The sequence below is a fragment of the Trachymyrmex cornetzi genome, unplaced genomic scaffold (genome assembly GCF_001594075.2).
Source record: "Trachymyrmex cornetzi isolate Tcor2-1 unplaced genomic scaffold, Tcor1.1 scaffold276, whole genome shotgun sequence".
Lineage (NCBI taxonomy): Eukaryota > Metazoa > Arthropoda > Insecta > Hymenoptera > Formicidae > Trachymyrmex > Trachymyrmex cornetzi.
This window is the reverse complement of record NW_017297438.1, coordinates 227,810-244,310: the sequence shown is the minus strand read 5'-3', so window position 1 is coordinate 244,310 and position 16,501 is coordinate 227,810. Positions and strand designations below refer to the sequence as shown.

At 33.9% G+C, this 16,501-nt stretch overlaps 2 protein-coding genes across 5 annotated transcripts in view; one reads left to right on the top strand and one right to left on the bottom strand.

The window, feature by feature from the left end:
- Myo61F (unconventional myosin 61F) overlaps positions 1 to 14,638 on the top strand; it is a 21,460-nt gene extending 6,822 nt beyond the window's left edge. The window contains exons 1-21 of one of the 4 annotated variants that reach the window (XM_018508935.1): positions 5,777 to 5,995; positions 7,054 to 7,092; positions 7,870 to 8,080; positions 8,409 to 8,524; positions 8,693 to 8,763; positions 8,873 to 9,081; positions 9,186 to 9,368; positions 9,470 to 9,676; positions 9,933 to 10,195; positions 10,499 to 10,668; positions 10,743 to 10,897; positions 11,159 to 11,287; positions 11,508 to 11,661; positions 11,884 to 12,115; positions 12,248 to 12,478; positions 12,595 to 12,754; positions 12,905 to 13,150; positions 13,260 to 13,475; positions 13,762 to 13,862; positions 14,006 to 14,105; positions 14,187 to 14,638. In XM_018508935.1, the coding sequence (XP_018364437.1) occupies positions 5,877 to 5,995; positions 7,054 to 7,092; positions 7,870 to 8,080; positions 8,409 to 8,524; positions 8,693 to 8,763; positions 8,873 to 9,081; positions 9,186 to 9,368; positions 9,470 to 9,676; positions 9,933 to 10,195; positions 10,499 to 10,668; positions 10,743 to 10,897; positions 11,159 to 11,287; positions 11,508 to 11,661; positions 11,884 to 12,115; positions 12,248 to 12,478; positions 12,595 to 12,754; positions 12,905 to 13,150; positions 13,260 to 13,475; positions 13,762 to 13,862; positions 14,006 to 14,105; positions 14,187 to 14,201 (3,327 nt within the window). In that variant the 5' untranslated portion in view covers positions 5,777 to 5,876 and the 3' untranslated portion in view covers positions 14,202 to 14,638. Of the gene's footprint in view, positions 1 to 5,775; positions 6,088 to 7,053; positions 7,093 to 7,869; positions 8,081 to 8,408; positions 8,525 to 8,692; positions 8,764 to 8,872; positions 9,082 to 9,185; positions 9,369 to 9,469; positions 9,677 to 9,932; positions 10,196 to 10,498; positions 10,669 to 10,742; positions 10,898 to 11,158; positions 11,288 to 11,507; positions 11,662 to 11,883; positions 12,116 to 12,247; positions 12,479 to 12,594; positions 12,755 to 12,904; positions 13,151 to 13,259; positions 13,476 to 13,761; positions 13,863 to 14,005 lie in introns of those variants that run through there. The other 3 variants (XM_018508934.1, XM_018508936.1, XM_018508937.1) reach the window with 3 other exon arrangements.
- A 124-nt stretch (positions 14,639 to 14,762) lies between these two features.
- LOC108762109 (uncharacterized) lies at positions 14,763 to 15,775 on the bottom strand. The gene is made up of 3 exons (XM_018508938.1): positions 15,664 to 15,775; positions 15,275 to 15,433; positions 14,763 to 14,944 (listed from the first exon to the last, which is right to left on the bottom strand). Exons 2-3 carry the CDS (start codon positions 15,378 to 15,380, stop codon positions 14,778 to 14,780), a joined length of 273 nt encoding a protein of 90 aa, XP_018364440.1. The 5' UTR covers positions 15,381 to 15,433; positions 15,664 to 15,775; the 3' UTR covers positions 14,763 to 14,777.
- Positions 15,776 to 16,501: the final 726 nt, after the last annotated feature.

Here is a 16,501-nt window from a genome sequence, read left to right as displayed (position 1 = left end):
CTCTCTCTCTTTTTCTCTCATTTTCATCTTTCATCTTTCTCTCTCGTCGCGTCTGGACCGCAAGCGGAGCTTATTAAGGCTCACTACTACCGCGGACAAACACCTTGAAAGCCCTGAACTTCAGGCCCGAGAAGATGACCGAGGCTCAAGGTCGATCCGAATCCGAACCGGTTTCTCAAGAAAGATTCGGTGAGGAATACGTAAGATCTCCACGCCTCCGCAATTTAATCTATTAGCCGTCAACAAGGGGTTTGATAAGGCGCGAGTAATAACGATGTTTGCATTATTTTATCACTGCATATCTTATTTCACCAATGTTCAATCAGTATCACAATTAGATACATTTTTTATCAATCGAGGTTTGATTAAGATCTTGTAGATGGCATTCCATATAACAATACAAAAATAATTTTAATTTTAATCAAATACATTGAAAAAGAATTGTGAAGCGTACTTAAGAATTTTAAGCTTAACATTTTAGTTTTGAAACGCTTAGTTTTCTAGACAAGACGATTATTAATAGCGTTTTCTAAATACGAGTTTCTAAATGTGACAAATCGTCTCATTTATCTCGTTTATACGTAATGTTTTTATTCACATATATTTGTCGTTATGCTATAATAATAATTCTATAAAATAATATTCAAATGATATAAATATATTACTTTGAAATTAATTTTTAATATGTTACGTTAGTTATAATGACATAAAAGTATTGAACCGTTTGAAGAGACGTCATAGTTATTCTGTACCTCGCAACTACTTCAGGATTTGTTTATAACATTTGAATAATAAAGTAAGTCGTGACACAGCTTCTCGTGGAAAAACCTCTTCGAAGCGAGCCAAATCTTCGTCGTAAAGAACCAGCTTACGCTGAAGCTGAAAATAGTTCTCGCTATGGGTCTCATAAAGTCCATGGCGCGTACAAAAACGTAAAGCAGTAAGATGTAAGCAGTAAGGAAACCGTAACATTGGATTCGCTACTGGCCTTACTGGTCTCTACTATGATTGGCCAATCCTGTTTACTGCTTATGTCTTATTGCTTTACGTTTATGTGTGTGCCATAAACTTAAATTTTAGCCGCTGAGTGCAACCTGCTCGACGCGAAACCGCCTCAGCGTGAAACTTCTGACAGCACCTCCGAGGAAAAGAACGGGACACGGACAGGAAATGTCGCACAGAACGCACACGCGCGTGTGCGCCTCTCTATTTTTGTTATCGTAATAAGAGAAGAGCGCTTTTACTATGCGGGGTTTCGTTGTTGCGTGCGATAGCGAAGCGTATCCCGGAAATCGTTATTATCCATCGACGACAACGATCGTGAACTGCAGAAAACGACGTCGCATTGTTTGTAGCGTGTAGAATGAATTTTGATAATGAAAAATTTCCTAACCAAATCTAATTCAATGTATGTCATGAAAATTCACGAATTATGAAGAGTAGAATTCGTTAAATCGACAAATGAACGGGTTGAGAAATAAAATATTCTTAGGAACAAATCATCACCATAAAAAAGTTTGCGAAAGCCAACACTGGATGGAAATTGTGTAAAAAAATATGTATTTAATTTTAATCAATACATTCTTTTATAATTGCCATCCAGTGCTGGCTTATATGAGTTATTTTATTTGGAGTCTTTGTTTTTATACATTATTCTTATAAACCTTTCTTGCAATCTAAAAAAGTTTCACGTCGCTCGTTGTCTCGCAAATTCTACGTTGGAGAATATAACATACGTCCTTCATCATAATTTTATGAACTCGCGCTCATTCAGCCCACGAATGTAAAATCCGGCAAGAAAACGATGGTCCCGTGTAGTGAAAACCCGTCTCTCTCTCCGTGAAATGAAACAGTCGACAAAAGGCTAACCGGTTTCCGGAAATGGGTTGCGTCGTCCTCGACAGGCTAAACGAACGTACACGTGCAGACGTAAAAAGATAAAAGGGTTACCCAATCATCCAGATAACGTTGCGACTATAATTATAGCGTGGCGAGTGCTCTCCCCAAATTTGATAAAATTTAGCAGCTCGTGAGAAAAAAAGAAAGAAAATTACAAAATTTTCAAGTTTTATAATATTATAGAAGTACCGTTAATTAATTCGCACCCTTCAAAATGCAGGGACTGCTAAATAGATCGGGGGGACTTCACAATAGGAATTATGGAATTGTCGAAACAGTGAGCTCTGTAATATGGAGTGAGCTCACTGGAGTGAGTCATCAAGGTGAGGGTGTCCCAATTCCTAGACAATGACATTCTGATGCATAAACATAAGGGATCAAACCAGGGTGAAAGTAACACGCATGTAACATCGCAAGTTTATTTAAAACAAATGAACGAATTCAAACATGTTCTTGCCAACTTTATAGTATGTGATACTGAAGAACTAACTGCAGCAAGAACACATTTAAATTTGTTTATTTATCTTAATTAAACTTGCAATGTTATATTCGTCCAGTGTTGCTTTAACCTTTAGTCTTCTACTGTGTTTTCGACAGAACACCGATTGGCTAATTTTACTACTACAAGTTTTACTATTACAAGTAGAAGAGTCAGAAAGACAAGTATTTGTATACCTTCTTTTTCTTCGTCGGGCTGTATAGTTTTTTATATAGTATCGTATAGGAAAGGTTCACTCTAGGGGGTTGATTGCGTATCTCGAAAAAAGATGAAAATTGTGCTCACAAAAGTGAGCAAATGTATTAGATATTAATTAATAAAATTATGTATTCTAGTAAATTCGCTCATTTTTATATCACATCGTTTCAAGATTCCTACACGGAGAGAATTTTTTCTTAGAATTTACCCTGAAAATATGACAATCGTGGGACAACATTGTATATTTCGAAGAATTTTAATATAAATCTCTCTCATTCATTAATAAAACTACAATAAAGTATAAAATAAGTTTGATCAATTTTACTGAAGTGTATGGTAAAAATCTTTAAAATATTGTATTGTACCACAATAATCACCATATTTTCAGGATAAATTAAAAAAAAATTCTCTCCGTGTATAGTATACCATAGAGCTCACTGGTTCAGAATGAATTTCGATCAAAATTGTTCCATTATTCCTTATATTTCTATTGTTTTCTACGGAAAACAGAATTTTGATGGGGATCCATTCCAAACAGTTCCATATAATACGTGCCCTGGCGTTCCTCAGCATCGTCGCTGTCGACCTCGATGGAATTTTTCGACGCAACATATTCTTACCGTATACATCACGCGTATTTTCGCGCGGGACCGACCTCCCGTTAAGATGTCTCGTCGATTTTTTTTTTATTCACTAGGTGTTCCCTGACTGGTCCCAAGGACCCCCTTTTTTCCCCCTTGACTCATCGAGCGTTACGTCAGCGTCCCTGATTCGGCCGTAGAGCCGGGTGCAGAAAAATGCAGCGGGACGACTTTCCGTTTCGTGCGATCGTATATTAGCGCGGCGCAGAAACGCGCACGATCGATTCCATCCTCGGGTTAATCAAATAAAGGACATCACGCCAATTGGAAATTTCCGGCGAACAACCTTATCGCTGAGGAGAAACCTCATTGTAGATTGGCCAATCGATTCGTCACCGAAAAGACAAATCTATTTTTCTTTCAGATCAGACGATTCTCTCTAAAACTTTTCGAGTAAATTATTACTTTAAAGAGTGAAATCTTACTCTTAAAGATTTGAAAATTAAGTCACTCTTTTTTAAGACTGGCTTAATTTTCGCCTTTTAGAGTGAGATTTCACTCCAAAAAATTCAGAAATTACATTTCGTACGCAGAAGATACAAAAAATTGTGACAAGCCGCACGTAAATGGCACTCTTATCTAGACTACTTTTTCAACGTACGATGATAGACACGGTTTAAACGTGTCTCGCCCGTCTCTTTTGCGTGACTCATCTCGTACGAAGGGAAAAAAAAAATTATAAAATCGAAGCAGCTTACAGAACGTACGTGACTGGTTTTCTGTCTGCCCTCGGCGGTTTACGGACGCAACATTTTCGATAGCAGCGAGTCGCGACAACGGTTCTCTTTGTGCGAGCCGCGATTGATAATTTCCTCCACCGTAACGACACCATATGCATGTCGATACGTCGCGACCCGCATTTGCGATACTCTTCGATATCCGTCGAGACAAAGAAAAAAAATTGCTTACCGAACGGAGGTTCATGACCGGAGTATCAATGAGTCATATCGATTCCTCGTTTCCACGAAAGACAAACTGGTTTACGGAGATAAACGTCGTTTAATTGTCAATCTTCAGAGTCAATAATAACACAACGCGCTTTCTCCCTTTCTCTTCCTCTCTTTTCCCAACTTAGCCTTCTCTTTGTTTGCGAGTATCGATCGTACGTTCCTTAGCATCCTTTACTGAAGGAATTAATATTTCATATCGTGTTTATATTGTATCTAAATACGTAATTAAAAGATCAAGCTGATAAATAAATGATCAAGATGATAAGTAAATGATCAAGATAATAAATCATTAAACGGTTAAGGTAATCGTAGTTTTTCTCATAATATCTACATATTATAATTGATAATAACAATTGACTAAACTTATAAGCGTGAAGTAATGTTCGACGTTTGTCCTTTGTCGTCGCGTTTTGAGAATCGATCGATTCAGTCAACAGATTAATGCGATGATTAACGCAACAATGCGACGTAAATCCCATATCGCGATAAAAATTGCATACCGAGAACATTATGCGATCGGATCTTACACAATGATAGTATCGATAGTATTGCGAAAAGTCACGAATATTTTTATTAGTTTCTGCAGGAATTTATTGTATGTACGTGTCAAAAAAGAATAATTCGAGATTAGATTAGATTAGATATGCGGGACTTTATTGTGGAGTTTATCAGCGTTCCGTCATCGATTAACATCAGTTTTGCACCGATTAATCTGCAATTGCATTTCGGCGTTTTACATGGCGGAACAATCTCTAAAACTTGATTTATGTGTTGCATGACTTAAAGAATAATCTTGCTTGTATTTCTGATTTTAATAATTATTATGAATATTCCAATGTACTCGTAAAATTCATCTTGATCAATATGACAAAATTATTAATTGCAATAGAAATTTAATATAACAATATTTAATTTATTTTTGTTATACTTTGACTTAATATAGCAAGTATTTGCGAAAATTATATTTCTAAGATTATTTAGTTATGTTTAGCGGAAAAAACAATTTACAAAACTGCTGTAAAATTCTTTAATATATGATCGATTTATATAATTTAGATCCAGTGAGGAACTAAGAGTAAGACCTTAAATCATATTAAAATAATTTATAACTAGACTGCGGAACTTTATGCAAAATACTTAACTGAATGTTTTGTATAAAATGCATATTTTGCAATTTTGTAAATTTACAGATGGCAATCTCAATCTTTTTACTTCACCTTTTAATAACTCTTTAACGAACAATGATTGACTGCTAAAACTGTCCGATAGTTAATATTCAGTTAAGTATTTTGCATAAAGTTCCGTAGTCTATTTATAACAGTTGCAAAGTTACTTTCTTTTCTGAACGTAGCCATCGTATTCTGTATTCTTATAGACGAAATGCTAATTAAACGAAAGATAAAGTATGATGATACCTAATTATTTTTCTGAAAATCTTTAATATTAGTATTTGAAAATCGCTGCTTATAGAAAATCACTTGGTACGAAATCTTTTTTTATTCTTGATAAAGTTGTTGGTACAAGAAACGAGGTAAGCCGGTTATTTATGCGTGTAATTGTGTATTTGTTGCTCGACAGGAGCTATTCTTACGCCGGTTTTATCCTCTCGATACATTTCGCTATTAAGCGCCGTTTCGTTCCGCTATCAGTCGTGCACGGATAACGAGAGAAGAGCGGGAGAGGGAAACGATGACGTCGCCGATGGGCGATAGACGGAAGGTGGTGGTCATCGCCAGGTCATTCTTGAGCAGTAGTCGTAAGGTGGTTCCTCTGTTCTCCGGTTTCTCCTCAGTTGACATCTCGAAGCGGTAAACGCGCGACTCTCTTCGCCGCCGTGTATATCGTGTGAACCAAGACCCGTCGAACTAAACATCGAAATAACATTAATTTTCTTGTGATTGTGTGTTTACATTAAACATTATCGAATTCGATGACAGACCGTCTTCTACCCGATTCGTGATCTTTCACAACTGGATCTTATACTGCGCGAATGATTCACGTGTCGTTGTAGAAAAAGTTTATTATACGCATGAAAAAAAGAAAAAGTGAATTATAGATGTAAAATTTCTACAACACGAAAGATTTATTATAAATAATCTAACTGCGTTATACATGGGGTGCTTATTATTGGAAAAAATAGAAGTGTGTTCTGCAAAATTGGAGGAAGTTTACTAGACAGATACAATATTGACAAAATTTTCCGAAATTATCTTGCGCGTCTATTTTTTTTATCGAACATAAATTTAATTAGTTTTCTGAAGATCGCTTCAAAGAAAGAGCTACATGTTTTGTCGATGCAATGAGATATTAAAGAGAGTGACACGTGGATCGCTTCAGCATTGAAAATCGCGCGAAAATATTTGCTTACTATATTTCTAGAGTAACCCTTGTCATAGTCTTTCATTATCCTTTGTTATCTTCTAAATGATTATATGGATTGTTTTCGTACATGTATAAGTTCTTCAAGCAATAACACAACACTCGGGGAATGTGATAAAGTTTTTTAACAGTAGCCTTTCTTATAAATAAATTTCTTAACTTCCATCTAAGTTTTCATTAGATCATAAAAAAGATGATCTAATCGATTAAACAAAATCTTTATACACTGATTTTTTTGGAATCACATTTTTCCAATCATCTAATCTCTTCCGCTTGAATCCTGTAATCAAATATCGTAAATCAACGAATTCGTATTATCTTATCTGACAAATTAGGCATTTATTCTAACCAAGTAGCAAGGTCTAGGCATTTATTCTAACCAAGTAGCAAGGTCTAGACTTAAATCAAAATCTGCGATCGCGATTAACAATACAGAAACAAAAATAATAGAATTAATTTCATGTTTCTTTTCCTGTGGATACTGTAGGTTTAAAAAAAAGTGCCAACAGGATCTCAAAATCATGGGGTGAGTACACGAAGTGTTCCTCTGTTGATATTAAAAAAATAAAATCACAAAATTAATTATTTTAATTTTCCACGAAGGCGATGTCTCTTCGAACAAACTTGTTAAATTTGAAATATCAAATTTTATTATTGTTCATCGGAATTACACTAGCAAGACTAGCATAAGGTAGAAACGTTATGACTCTTCGCTGTCGTATAACGATCGACTCATATTATCGACTATATGTATGAGAAGTTTACTTTTTCGGTTTTTCTTCTTGTAATTCTATCTGCATATATTCGGTGCATATAGAAATATTTGCTGATCGATCTATTACCACTTGCTCTATTGTCTGCAAGCGTTACCGACTCCGATATCTAATCTGAATTCTTATCATTTGCAAGGTCGCAAGACCGAATAAAACGACTTTATGCACGCTACCTGTTATAAATTTTTAACGTTACTTGAAAATAAATGAAAACGAAGTTTATTAGCGCTTTAAATCAAGTCTCTTTACATTTCATGATTTTAATTTTTCAGTGACGAACAATCAGATTTTTAATGATAAATGACGTTCAATAAATATATTTGCATGGTTTTTCAAATACCTAACTATCTTTTTATTATCCTATAAACTTAATTTTATTTTTTTGTTATTATTAAATTATAAAACTGAAAATTCTCGCTCAGATTAACTATACTAAATTAATAGACATATAGGGTTGCAAATTGTGACAGGAAAGCTTATTACGTATTGAAAGGCGTTTAAAAGTCGCTCATTCTTTGGGATATTTGCAGCGTAGAGACAGTCGACACCGGGGGTGTCTTCAGAAAACCTGGTACGGGATCGGAAGTCTTCAAGCACCAGAAATTGCCTGGGAACATGGAACGAGGATTGCACGAGCGTGATAGAGTTGGCGTTCAGGACTTCGTTCTGCTGGAGGACTTTCGCAGCGAGTCCGCCTTCATCGACAATTTGCGCAAACGATTCAAGGAGGATCTCATTTACGTGAGTCGAAAACATAATTAATTAATTAATCTGTATTTTTAATTTATTTTTATGTATTGTTTATAATTAATAAGGAATAAATTTTGAAAGTTCAAAATTTCTATTTTTATCTTATCTTTTCACGTAAAATCGCATACATTGAGAAAAATGTTTTAATTAAATCAACAAAAGGGCTCGATAAGAATGGCATTTTAGTTTAGGATTTATCACATTTATTATGTTTTTCTCAGTGTAGACTTCTTAGTTATAATGCACTATTCTAAAAAACTTAGGATGTCAATGAACTTGAGAGAAATATTTCTTATCTTTAATATCTTTAATATCGTAGACATACATTGGCCAAGTACTGGTGTCAGTGAATCCTTATAAGAAACTTCCCATTTATACTCCGGAGACCATCCTTTACTATCACGGGAGAAACTTCTTCGAGGCACCTCCTCACATGTAAGCATCCATCTTGTTTCGCTATATACAGTGTCCCGGAATAAATTCGTACAACTTTCGCCAAGAAAAACGTCTGCGAGAGAAAGTACGACATATCCGGGACACTCTATATATAAGATAAAAAGTAATAATGGTATTTCCGTGAATTATAAAAATCCATTTTTGCAGTTTCGCTCTTGCGGACACTGCCTATCAATCTCTAGCTAAAGAGAATCGCGACCAATGCATCCTGATTTCGGGTAAGAATTTGCGCTTTCATTCCTTAACATCGAGTTTTGTATAATTCCTTTCTGTTATTTTTTATGAAGTTTATTTTCCATATTTTTACGTCTTTTATTTGCGTTTAAGGCGAATCGGGATCCGGGAAAACGGAGGCGTCCAAGAAGATCTTGGAATTTATTGCGTCTGCTACTGGTCATAAAAAACAAGTAGAAGAAGTGAATAATAAATTGATTGGCAGCAATCCCGTGTTGGAAGCTTTCGGTAACGCGAAGACCAATCGCAATGATAATTCATCCCGCTTCGGGAAGTACATGGACGTTCAGTTCAATTTTCAGGTGAAATGTCAATCTAATGAATTTCTTTGAAAAGTAGAATCAAAAGGAATTGAAGAAAATTTTCGCGAACATTTTGTGATAAATAATAATCGTTGTATTTTTAGGGAGACCCAGTCGGTGGAAATATTCTAAACTATTTGTTGGAGAAGTCTCGAGTGGTCCATCAATCGGTGGGCGAACGAAATTTTCATATCTTTTATCAGCTTTTAGCAGGCGCGGACGATGACACGTTGAAAAAATTATTCTTAAAGAGGAATCTCGATACTTTCTTCTACTTGAGTAACGGGGTGAGTCCCGTTCATTCGGTTCTCATATTTGATTTTTTAAGTTAAAATCTTTTCGCTTCTTTTCTACAATTTCTTTGTTAATCCGTAAATCGATCTCTTAGACGAAAGGTGCAGTGGATACCATCGACGATGCTAATCAGTACAAGGAAGTCGTCCGGGCGATGAAGACCATGGAAATGTCTCAGCAGGAGCAGAACGACTTGTTTGCTATCGTCGCGTCGGTGCTGCATATGGGTAATGTGGGTTTCTCGGAGGAGGATGGAGTGGCAACTATTCTGAAACCTGCATCTGTCGATGCCATCGCTACGGTAATTATTTCCAAAATCTAATAATTTTTATTAAAATCGTTGATGTGCTTGTTTGGTCAAAGTTTCGAGATTTAGTAAATATTAGTATTAAAATTATTAGCTTTTATGTTTTGTTATGATTATTTATGTTTTATGTTTTTTTCATCATTATTTTATTACGTAATTATTTTTTTCTAATTATTTTATTATGCACCTAAATTTTTTCGTAAATGTATTACTTGCAAATTGCTAGATGTCACATTTCTTAATTGAATAGCTGCTAGGATGTGACGTGAAACGACTGGGAAAGGCATTTACTCATCGTACCATAGATGCTCACGGTGACGTAGTGGTTTCACCCTTGAATAGAGAATTGGCTATTTATGCGAGAGACGCGCTAGCGAAGGCCGTGTACGACAGATTATTCACCTGGCTCGTGACTAGACTCAACAAATCTCTACAGCCCCAGACCAATCCTCGACGCAAAATGGTCATGGGCATTTTGGACATTTACGGCTTTGAAATCTTTCAGAAGAACAGGTATAACTGTTCTTCGAATAACAATTACGTACGCTCAAAGATTTTATGAAAATATTACGAGTGTCATAATAGTTTCAGAAAAATCCATTTTTTTCTCGTGATTTCTAAAGTGTATTTTATAATTTTATTATTTTGGAAATATACTTTTTAATTTTATATTCTATATTTTAAATTGATGTTTTGGTTTGAGAAATAGAATTTTTTAACAAAAATCAATTATTACCAGTATATATGATATAAATATGGCTATCATGTTCAATTAATATAATATTATTTTAATTTTCTCTTTCTTTATTTCGACAGTTTTGAGCAATTCTGCATTAATTTTTGCAACGAGAAATTGCAACAGCTATTTATCCAACTGACATTGAAATCAGAACAGGAAGAATACCTGCGCGAAGGGATAACTTGGGAGAACATAGATTATTTTAATAACAAGATTATCTGCGACCTGATTGAAGAGAAGTATAAAGGTTGAATTTTTATAAAATTCTGATTCACATTCGCAATCACATGTACATTATTAATTAAATATTTAATCTGGCAGGAATAATATCGTTAATGGACGAAGAGTGTTTGCGACCTGGAGACACGACGGACATGAGCTTCCTGGAGAAATTGAACGTAAATCTGAACAACCATCCTCACTACATCAGTCATCAGAAAGCTGACATACAAACGCAAAAGATTATGGGACGAGACGTAAGAATTCTATACCATAAAATGTTGAACTGAATCATGAATAGTAATGTCTAATATCTCGAAATACTGTAGAAAGAATTAAATTATTTATTTGAATATTTCAGTTATTTTGTTTTTGTTAAATTAATTTAATTTATTCAATTATATATAAATATTCATCTGTTAACTAACTTGCATTATATTTATTATAATAATTATTACGATGATTATTTGTAAAGTTCGCATAAAATTGAGAATATAAGAATAATATTGACATTTCAGGAATTCAGATTAGTGCATTACGCTGGCGATGTTACGTACAATGTTCGCGGATTTCTCGAGAAAAACAATGATTTACTATTTCGAGATTTACGTGAAGTTATGTCACATACTATGAATTCCATCACAAAGGTAAACATTTAATTTTTTCATAGCAAAGAAAATAAGAAAAAATCTGTTTGTAAACTTTAAGGATGAGTAATATTTTTTAAATTGTTCTCATGTGTCAAAAATTAAACTTTGCAAAAGTATTTTCAACTTCTCTTGTATATGTTTTTCTTCTAAAAATATTTTCTTTGGTTTTGTTTTGATTATTTTCAATAATCTTTGCAATATTTCTTGTTGCTTATAGACTGTATTTGATGTGAAAGATTTAACCAGTAAAAAACGTCCAGAGACCGCCATAACTCAATTTAAAAACAGTTTAAATAATCTGGTTGAGATTCTCATGGGTAAAGAACCGTCTTACATTCGTTGCATCAAACCTAACGACTTTAAGATGGCCCGTAAGTAGACCTGATGTAAGATAAAATTGAAATAAAGCATCAGTAACGCTTAATATGGAGTATTTACACAATTCAATAAATATGTATAATAAAAAAAATTAAAATAAATTATTTAATTTCTTTATTAGTCCAATTTGTCTAATAGAAAGGGAATGGAAAGGAAAGAGAAATAAAAAGATTTTTTTAAATTTGAAATGAAATCCATTGAACATTCGCTTTCAGATGAATTCACCAAAAAGATCGTGCTACACCAAGTGAAATATTTGGGTCTGATGGAAAATCTGCGGGTGAGACGTGCTGGTTTTGCATATCGAAGACCGTACGAGCAATTCTTGCAACGTTACAAGTGCCTCTGTTCGGAAACTTGGCCGAATTACTACGGCCCGGCAAAGGAAGGCGTACAAACGCTTGTATGTCATCTTGGCTACGAGCGTGACGAGTACAGAATGGGAAAGTAAGACCGCGCGATTATCACGCTTTAAGCATGCTATACATGTGTTTTGCAAATTGAGAAGAATCAAATTTTAGAAATAATGATCGAATTGTTAAAAATAATTAATTGTTAAATTCTTAAAATTCGTTACAGCACAAAGTTGTTTATCCGCTTTCCTAAAACGTTATTCGATACGGAGGATGCGTTTCAAATGAAGAAACACGAAATAGCCGCTATTATTCAGAGCAAATGGAAGGCTATATTAATGAGGAGGAAGTATTTAGAGATGCGAGAAGCAACGATCGTGTTCCAGAAAAATATTCGCAGGTGGCTAGCGAAACGCAAAGCCAAAAAACGGCAACAAGCGGTTGCCACCGTCCGCAGGTATTTCTCCTTTAGTCTTATTCTTTCTTTCTATAATAAAACATGTCTATACATTCTATATTTTATTATATATTAAAAAGTTATATTTATATATTTACTGTGCTAAATTGATACAGATTTATTGAAGGCTTCATCACGCGAGATGGACCGCCTACGGAAATTAACAAGGCATTTATCGAATTGGCGAAATCGCAATGGCTCATTAGACTTTCGAAGACATTGCCACCGGGTGTCTTAAATAAATATTGGCCGCCATGCCCATATTCTTGTCAAGAGGTATGGAATAAGAATAAAAAATAGTTCAGCTATCTGTATATAAATTCTCTATCTATATAAAAGTTCTCAGCGAAATAGGAAATATGTCTGTATAATTATACAATTAAATTAATGTGATACGATATGACTAATAACATTCACATGATACAGGCATCAGAACATTTGCATGTAATGCACAGGCGATGGAAAGCTCGTTGTTATCGAGTGGCATTAAATAAGGAAGATAAGGAACACTTTGAGTTGAAGATTCTCGCGGAGTCTCTATTTAAAAATAAGAAGAAATCTTATGCGAAAAGTGTAGGTCCGAGATTTGTAACCGATCGTCTTGGTGAGGAGTACAAGGCACTGCGACAGAGCTTTATCAACAATATTTTAACTTCCGGAGAAAACATAAAGGTAAAAATAAATCACTGAAGAAATATTGCAACGTTTTTTCATTTTGTATTACATATATTTACAATGAATTCGATAAAGTATAAATATAAATTAAAATTCATACTTTTAGTACGCCACTCCCGTCATTAAATACGATCGGCACGGGTATAAACCCCGCGAGAGAGTACTTATTTTAACCGAGAATGCCGTATACATTCTTGACACACTTAAGACCTTCAAGCTCAAGCATCGCCTGCCTTACAAGGCTATCGAGGAGTTGGTTGTCACCAGGGAATCGGATAATTTACTCATCGTTAGGATACCACCTGAATTGAAAAAGGATAAGGTTTTTATAACTCGAATTTCAAACCTTAATATTTTTAAGTCTAAATAAGGCGAATTATTTCAAGCTAATAGTAAAATGATATAATATGTAAGCAGTAATAAATATTTTAATTAAAATCAATTATTTAATGAGAAAAAAAAGTAATTTAATATTTAGCAATTATAAATGAAATGAGCTAAATTAAATATAAACAGTAATTTAATTAAGAGAGTTAGTAATTGGGGATTTATTAAAATTAATAAAGATAACAAATATAACAGATATTCTTCCGCATTACTGTTTACAGGGTGACTTGATCTTGGAAGTTCCGCATTTAATAGAAGCATTGACGAAAGCGATTGATATTACTAACAATCCGAACATTGTTAAGATCGTCAATACCGAATCGTAAGAGTACTTTTCAGTTTTTTATGTATTATATATTTATTCCTTTATATTTAGTAATTTGATTACGATTTAATTCTACTAATCAATTTGTTGTTTGCCGCTTTTGTACTAATTCTACTAATATTTGTAATATCATGTTTCAGTGTGTCCCACAAACTAGTCAGTGGTAAAGAGGGAGTCATTGAAGTTAGGACTGGTACCACTCCCGCAATTAGTAAAACACAGAGCGGGCATTTATTAGTAGTAAGAAATCCAAAATAATCATCCTAATCTTTTCGAGTAATCGTCTTTCCTTCGCACTTGTTTTAAACCGCTAAATTTCAGGTCGCTTCCCCGTAAAATTATTCTAAACGGAAGAATTTCTCGGGAACTGAAAGAACTAGTGCTACGATACATGAAGCAGCCTTAACACAATGTGATCTAGAGAATATACAACGAAACATCGAGAAGAGATAATATATGACACTTTAATACATCTTTAAATTATTTCGGCAATTTTGGACGGAAGAGTGATAAAATGACAATACATAGGTCTTTCATTCCGACGTACATATTACGTCAAACTCTTGTTTCAAATATGAAAGGCGTAGAGTGCCATAGGGGCCTCCTGTATAATATTTCCTTGTAAATTAGGTAATATTATTAAAAATATAATATTTATTTTGATAGAAATAAAGATGAAATCGATAGGATAGGCGAATTCACTTGTCAGTAATTTATAAATGTTATTTAAATATAAGTTAAACTTCAGTTATGCGAGTGCAATAAACAGAAAAAAATTCACATCTCACTCAACCATATTCCTTTTTCAATAGATAATCTCAAATAGAACAACATTACTTAAGAAAAAAATATATATATATATATCTACACAATACATTATTGATATATGCAAATATTACAACAATTAACAAATCATTGTTTTTTCGAATTAGAAGGATTTTTTTTTGTGAGAGTTTTCCTTCCCTCTAAAGCTTTCTCTCGCATCTCATCTTCTACCGCAGTATTCACAGTTCTTGAGATCATCTTCTTCAATTTCTGCGCTTCCTGCAACTTTGCCTTCTTAGGTTGAACAGGGGCATCTTCGAGAAAATAACAATTCAAATATTATTTATCTTAATATTAGAATATCGTTCCCTTACTACAAAAGTGACACAACTTAAAAAATTAAATTTTTCACAAAAGGGGAAAATTTGATAGAAAATTTACTATCAAATAAAAACACAAGTGCAATTTAGTGAACGAATTATGAAGTCGAGTTAGTTTACTTTTGACGATTAATAGAATTGTTACTACTCAGTCATGGTAATAATTCAAAAATATATCATATTTCTTGAATTGTGTCAATTTTGAAGGAAATGATATTGTTATATTTGATTCAGAAAAGCTATTGTCTTCTCATTATCACTTACTTCCACGTCTTTGGATAGCAGGGCCCTTTTTGCCCTTGCCTTTATTGGCTTTCGTCTTTACTGATGTCGGCAGCTTTGTCTTCACTTTAAGCTTTCCCTGTGCCATTTTGTGTATGTTATCACTTATATACAAATTCAAATTTGCAAATTGTTCGCACGCTGTAAAAAAAAAAAAGAGTATGAAAACAGTAGACAAGAGCAGAGAAAAAACCTCTAATATATATTAGATTGAGTAATTAACATATTAATACAATTATAACATTATGCATAGCAGAAGTATAAATCAATTTATAATGTAATTTTTTATACACAAGTTTACACAAGATTAATTGTAAATCGTATATTTTTCTCGTAATTGAAGAAATTTACGCGTTTTTTTTATAAATTACCTTTGGGTGAAAGAAGTTTAAGAAGTCTTCAATCCTTCCTTTTGATTTATTAGTACTAAATTTGCGCACTTATGCACATAGGTTATGTCACACACTTAAGGTTGGTTTACAATTTGCACAATATCCAATGAGAGATCTGCTTTACATCGTCACATGAGAAAAAGCAGAGCTTTCATTGGATACCGCTCATCGCTCATCGTGTTCAGTGTGCAATAGGTTAACATGTCGTCATTGTCGTCAACCAATCACAGAGCAGCGAAGAACAGCGGGAAGGGAAGCACAAACTGGCACAAAATGGAAGGAACGCGGACACGAAAAATTTATGAAAGTTTAGACACAAGAAAGATGCGCGTAACGATATCATAAAAAGGCATTTTACTTTTCCTATGTTCTTTCACTTGTCTTTACTATAAGATAAAAATAGTTAATCCCTTTTAGAACTGTAGTAAAGAAAAATTTCCTTTTCTTTGTATTGTTTATATCCTTACTTTTGTTAATATCATTAATTGTTCATATTATCATTATTTATTATTGCAGAATATAGAGTATTCGCAAAAACCAATACTAATTAAATGCGAAAGTGGAATGTTCCATCGCGTGTAATGATACCTTTTAAAGTATTTTTAAGGTAAGGTATTTTTTTACGTCGACGTTCATTTTTAGAGTCAAAACAAGTCACATAGTCAAAATTGCCGCTTGATATTCGTTAATTTTGATCATTTTCGCCTACTTTAATAGCAACAACATGAAATTATATCTACAAAGAAAATGTACATTGGTACATAATAAGCGAGAAGTTACGTCGAACACAGTATAGCGACAGTACAGCGGTGGCGGC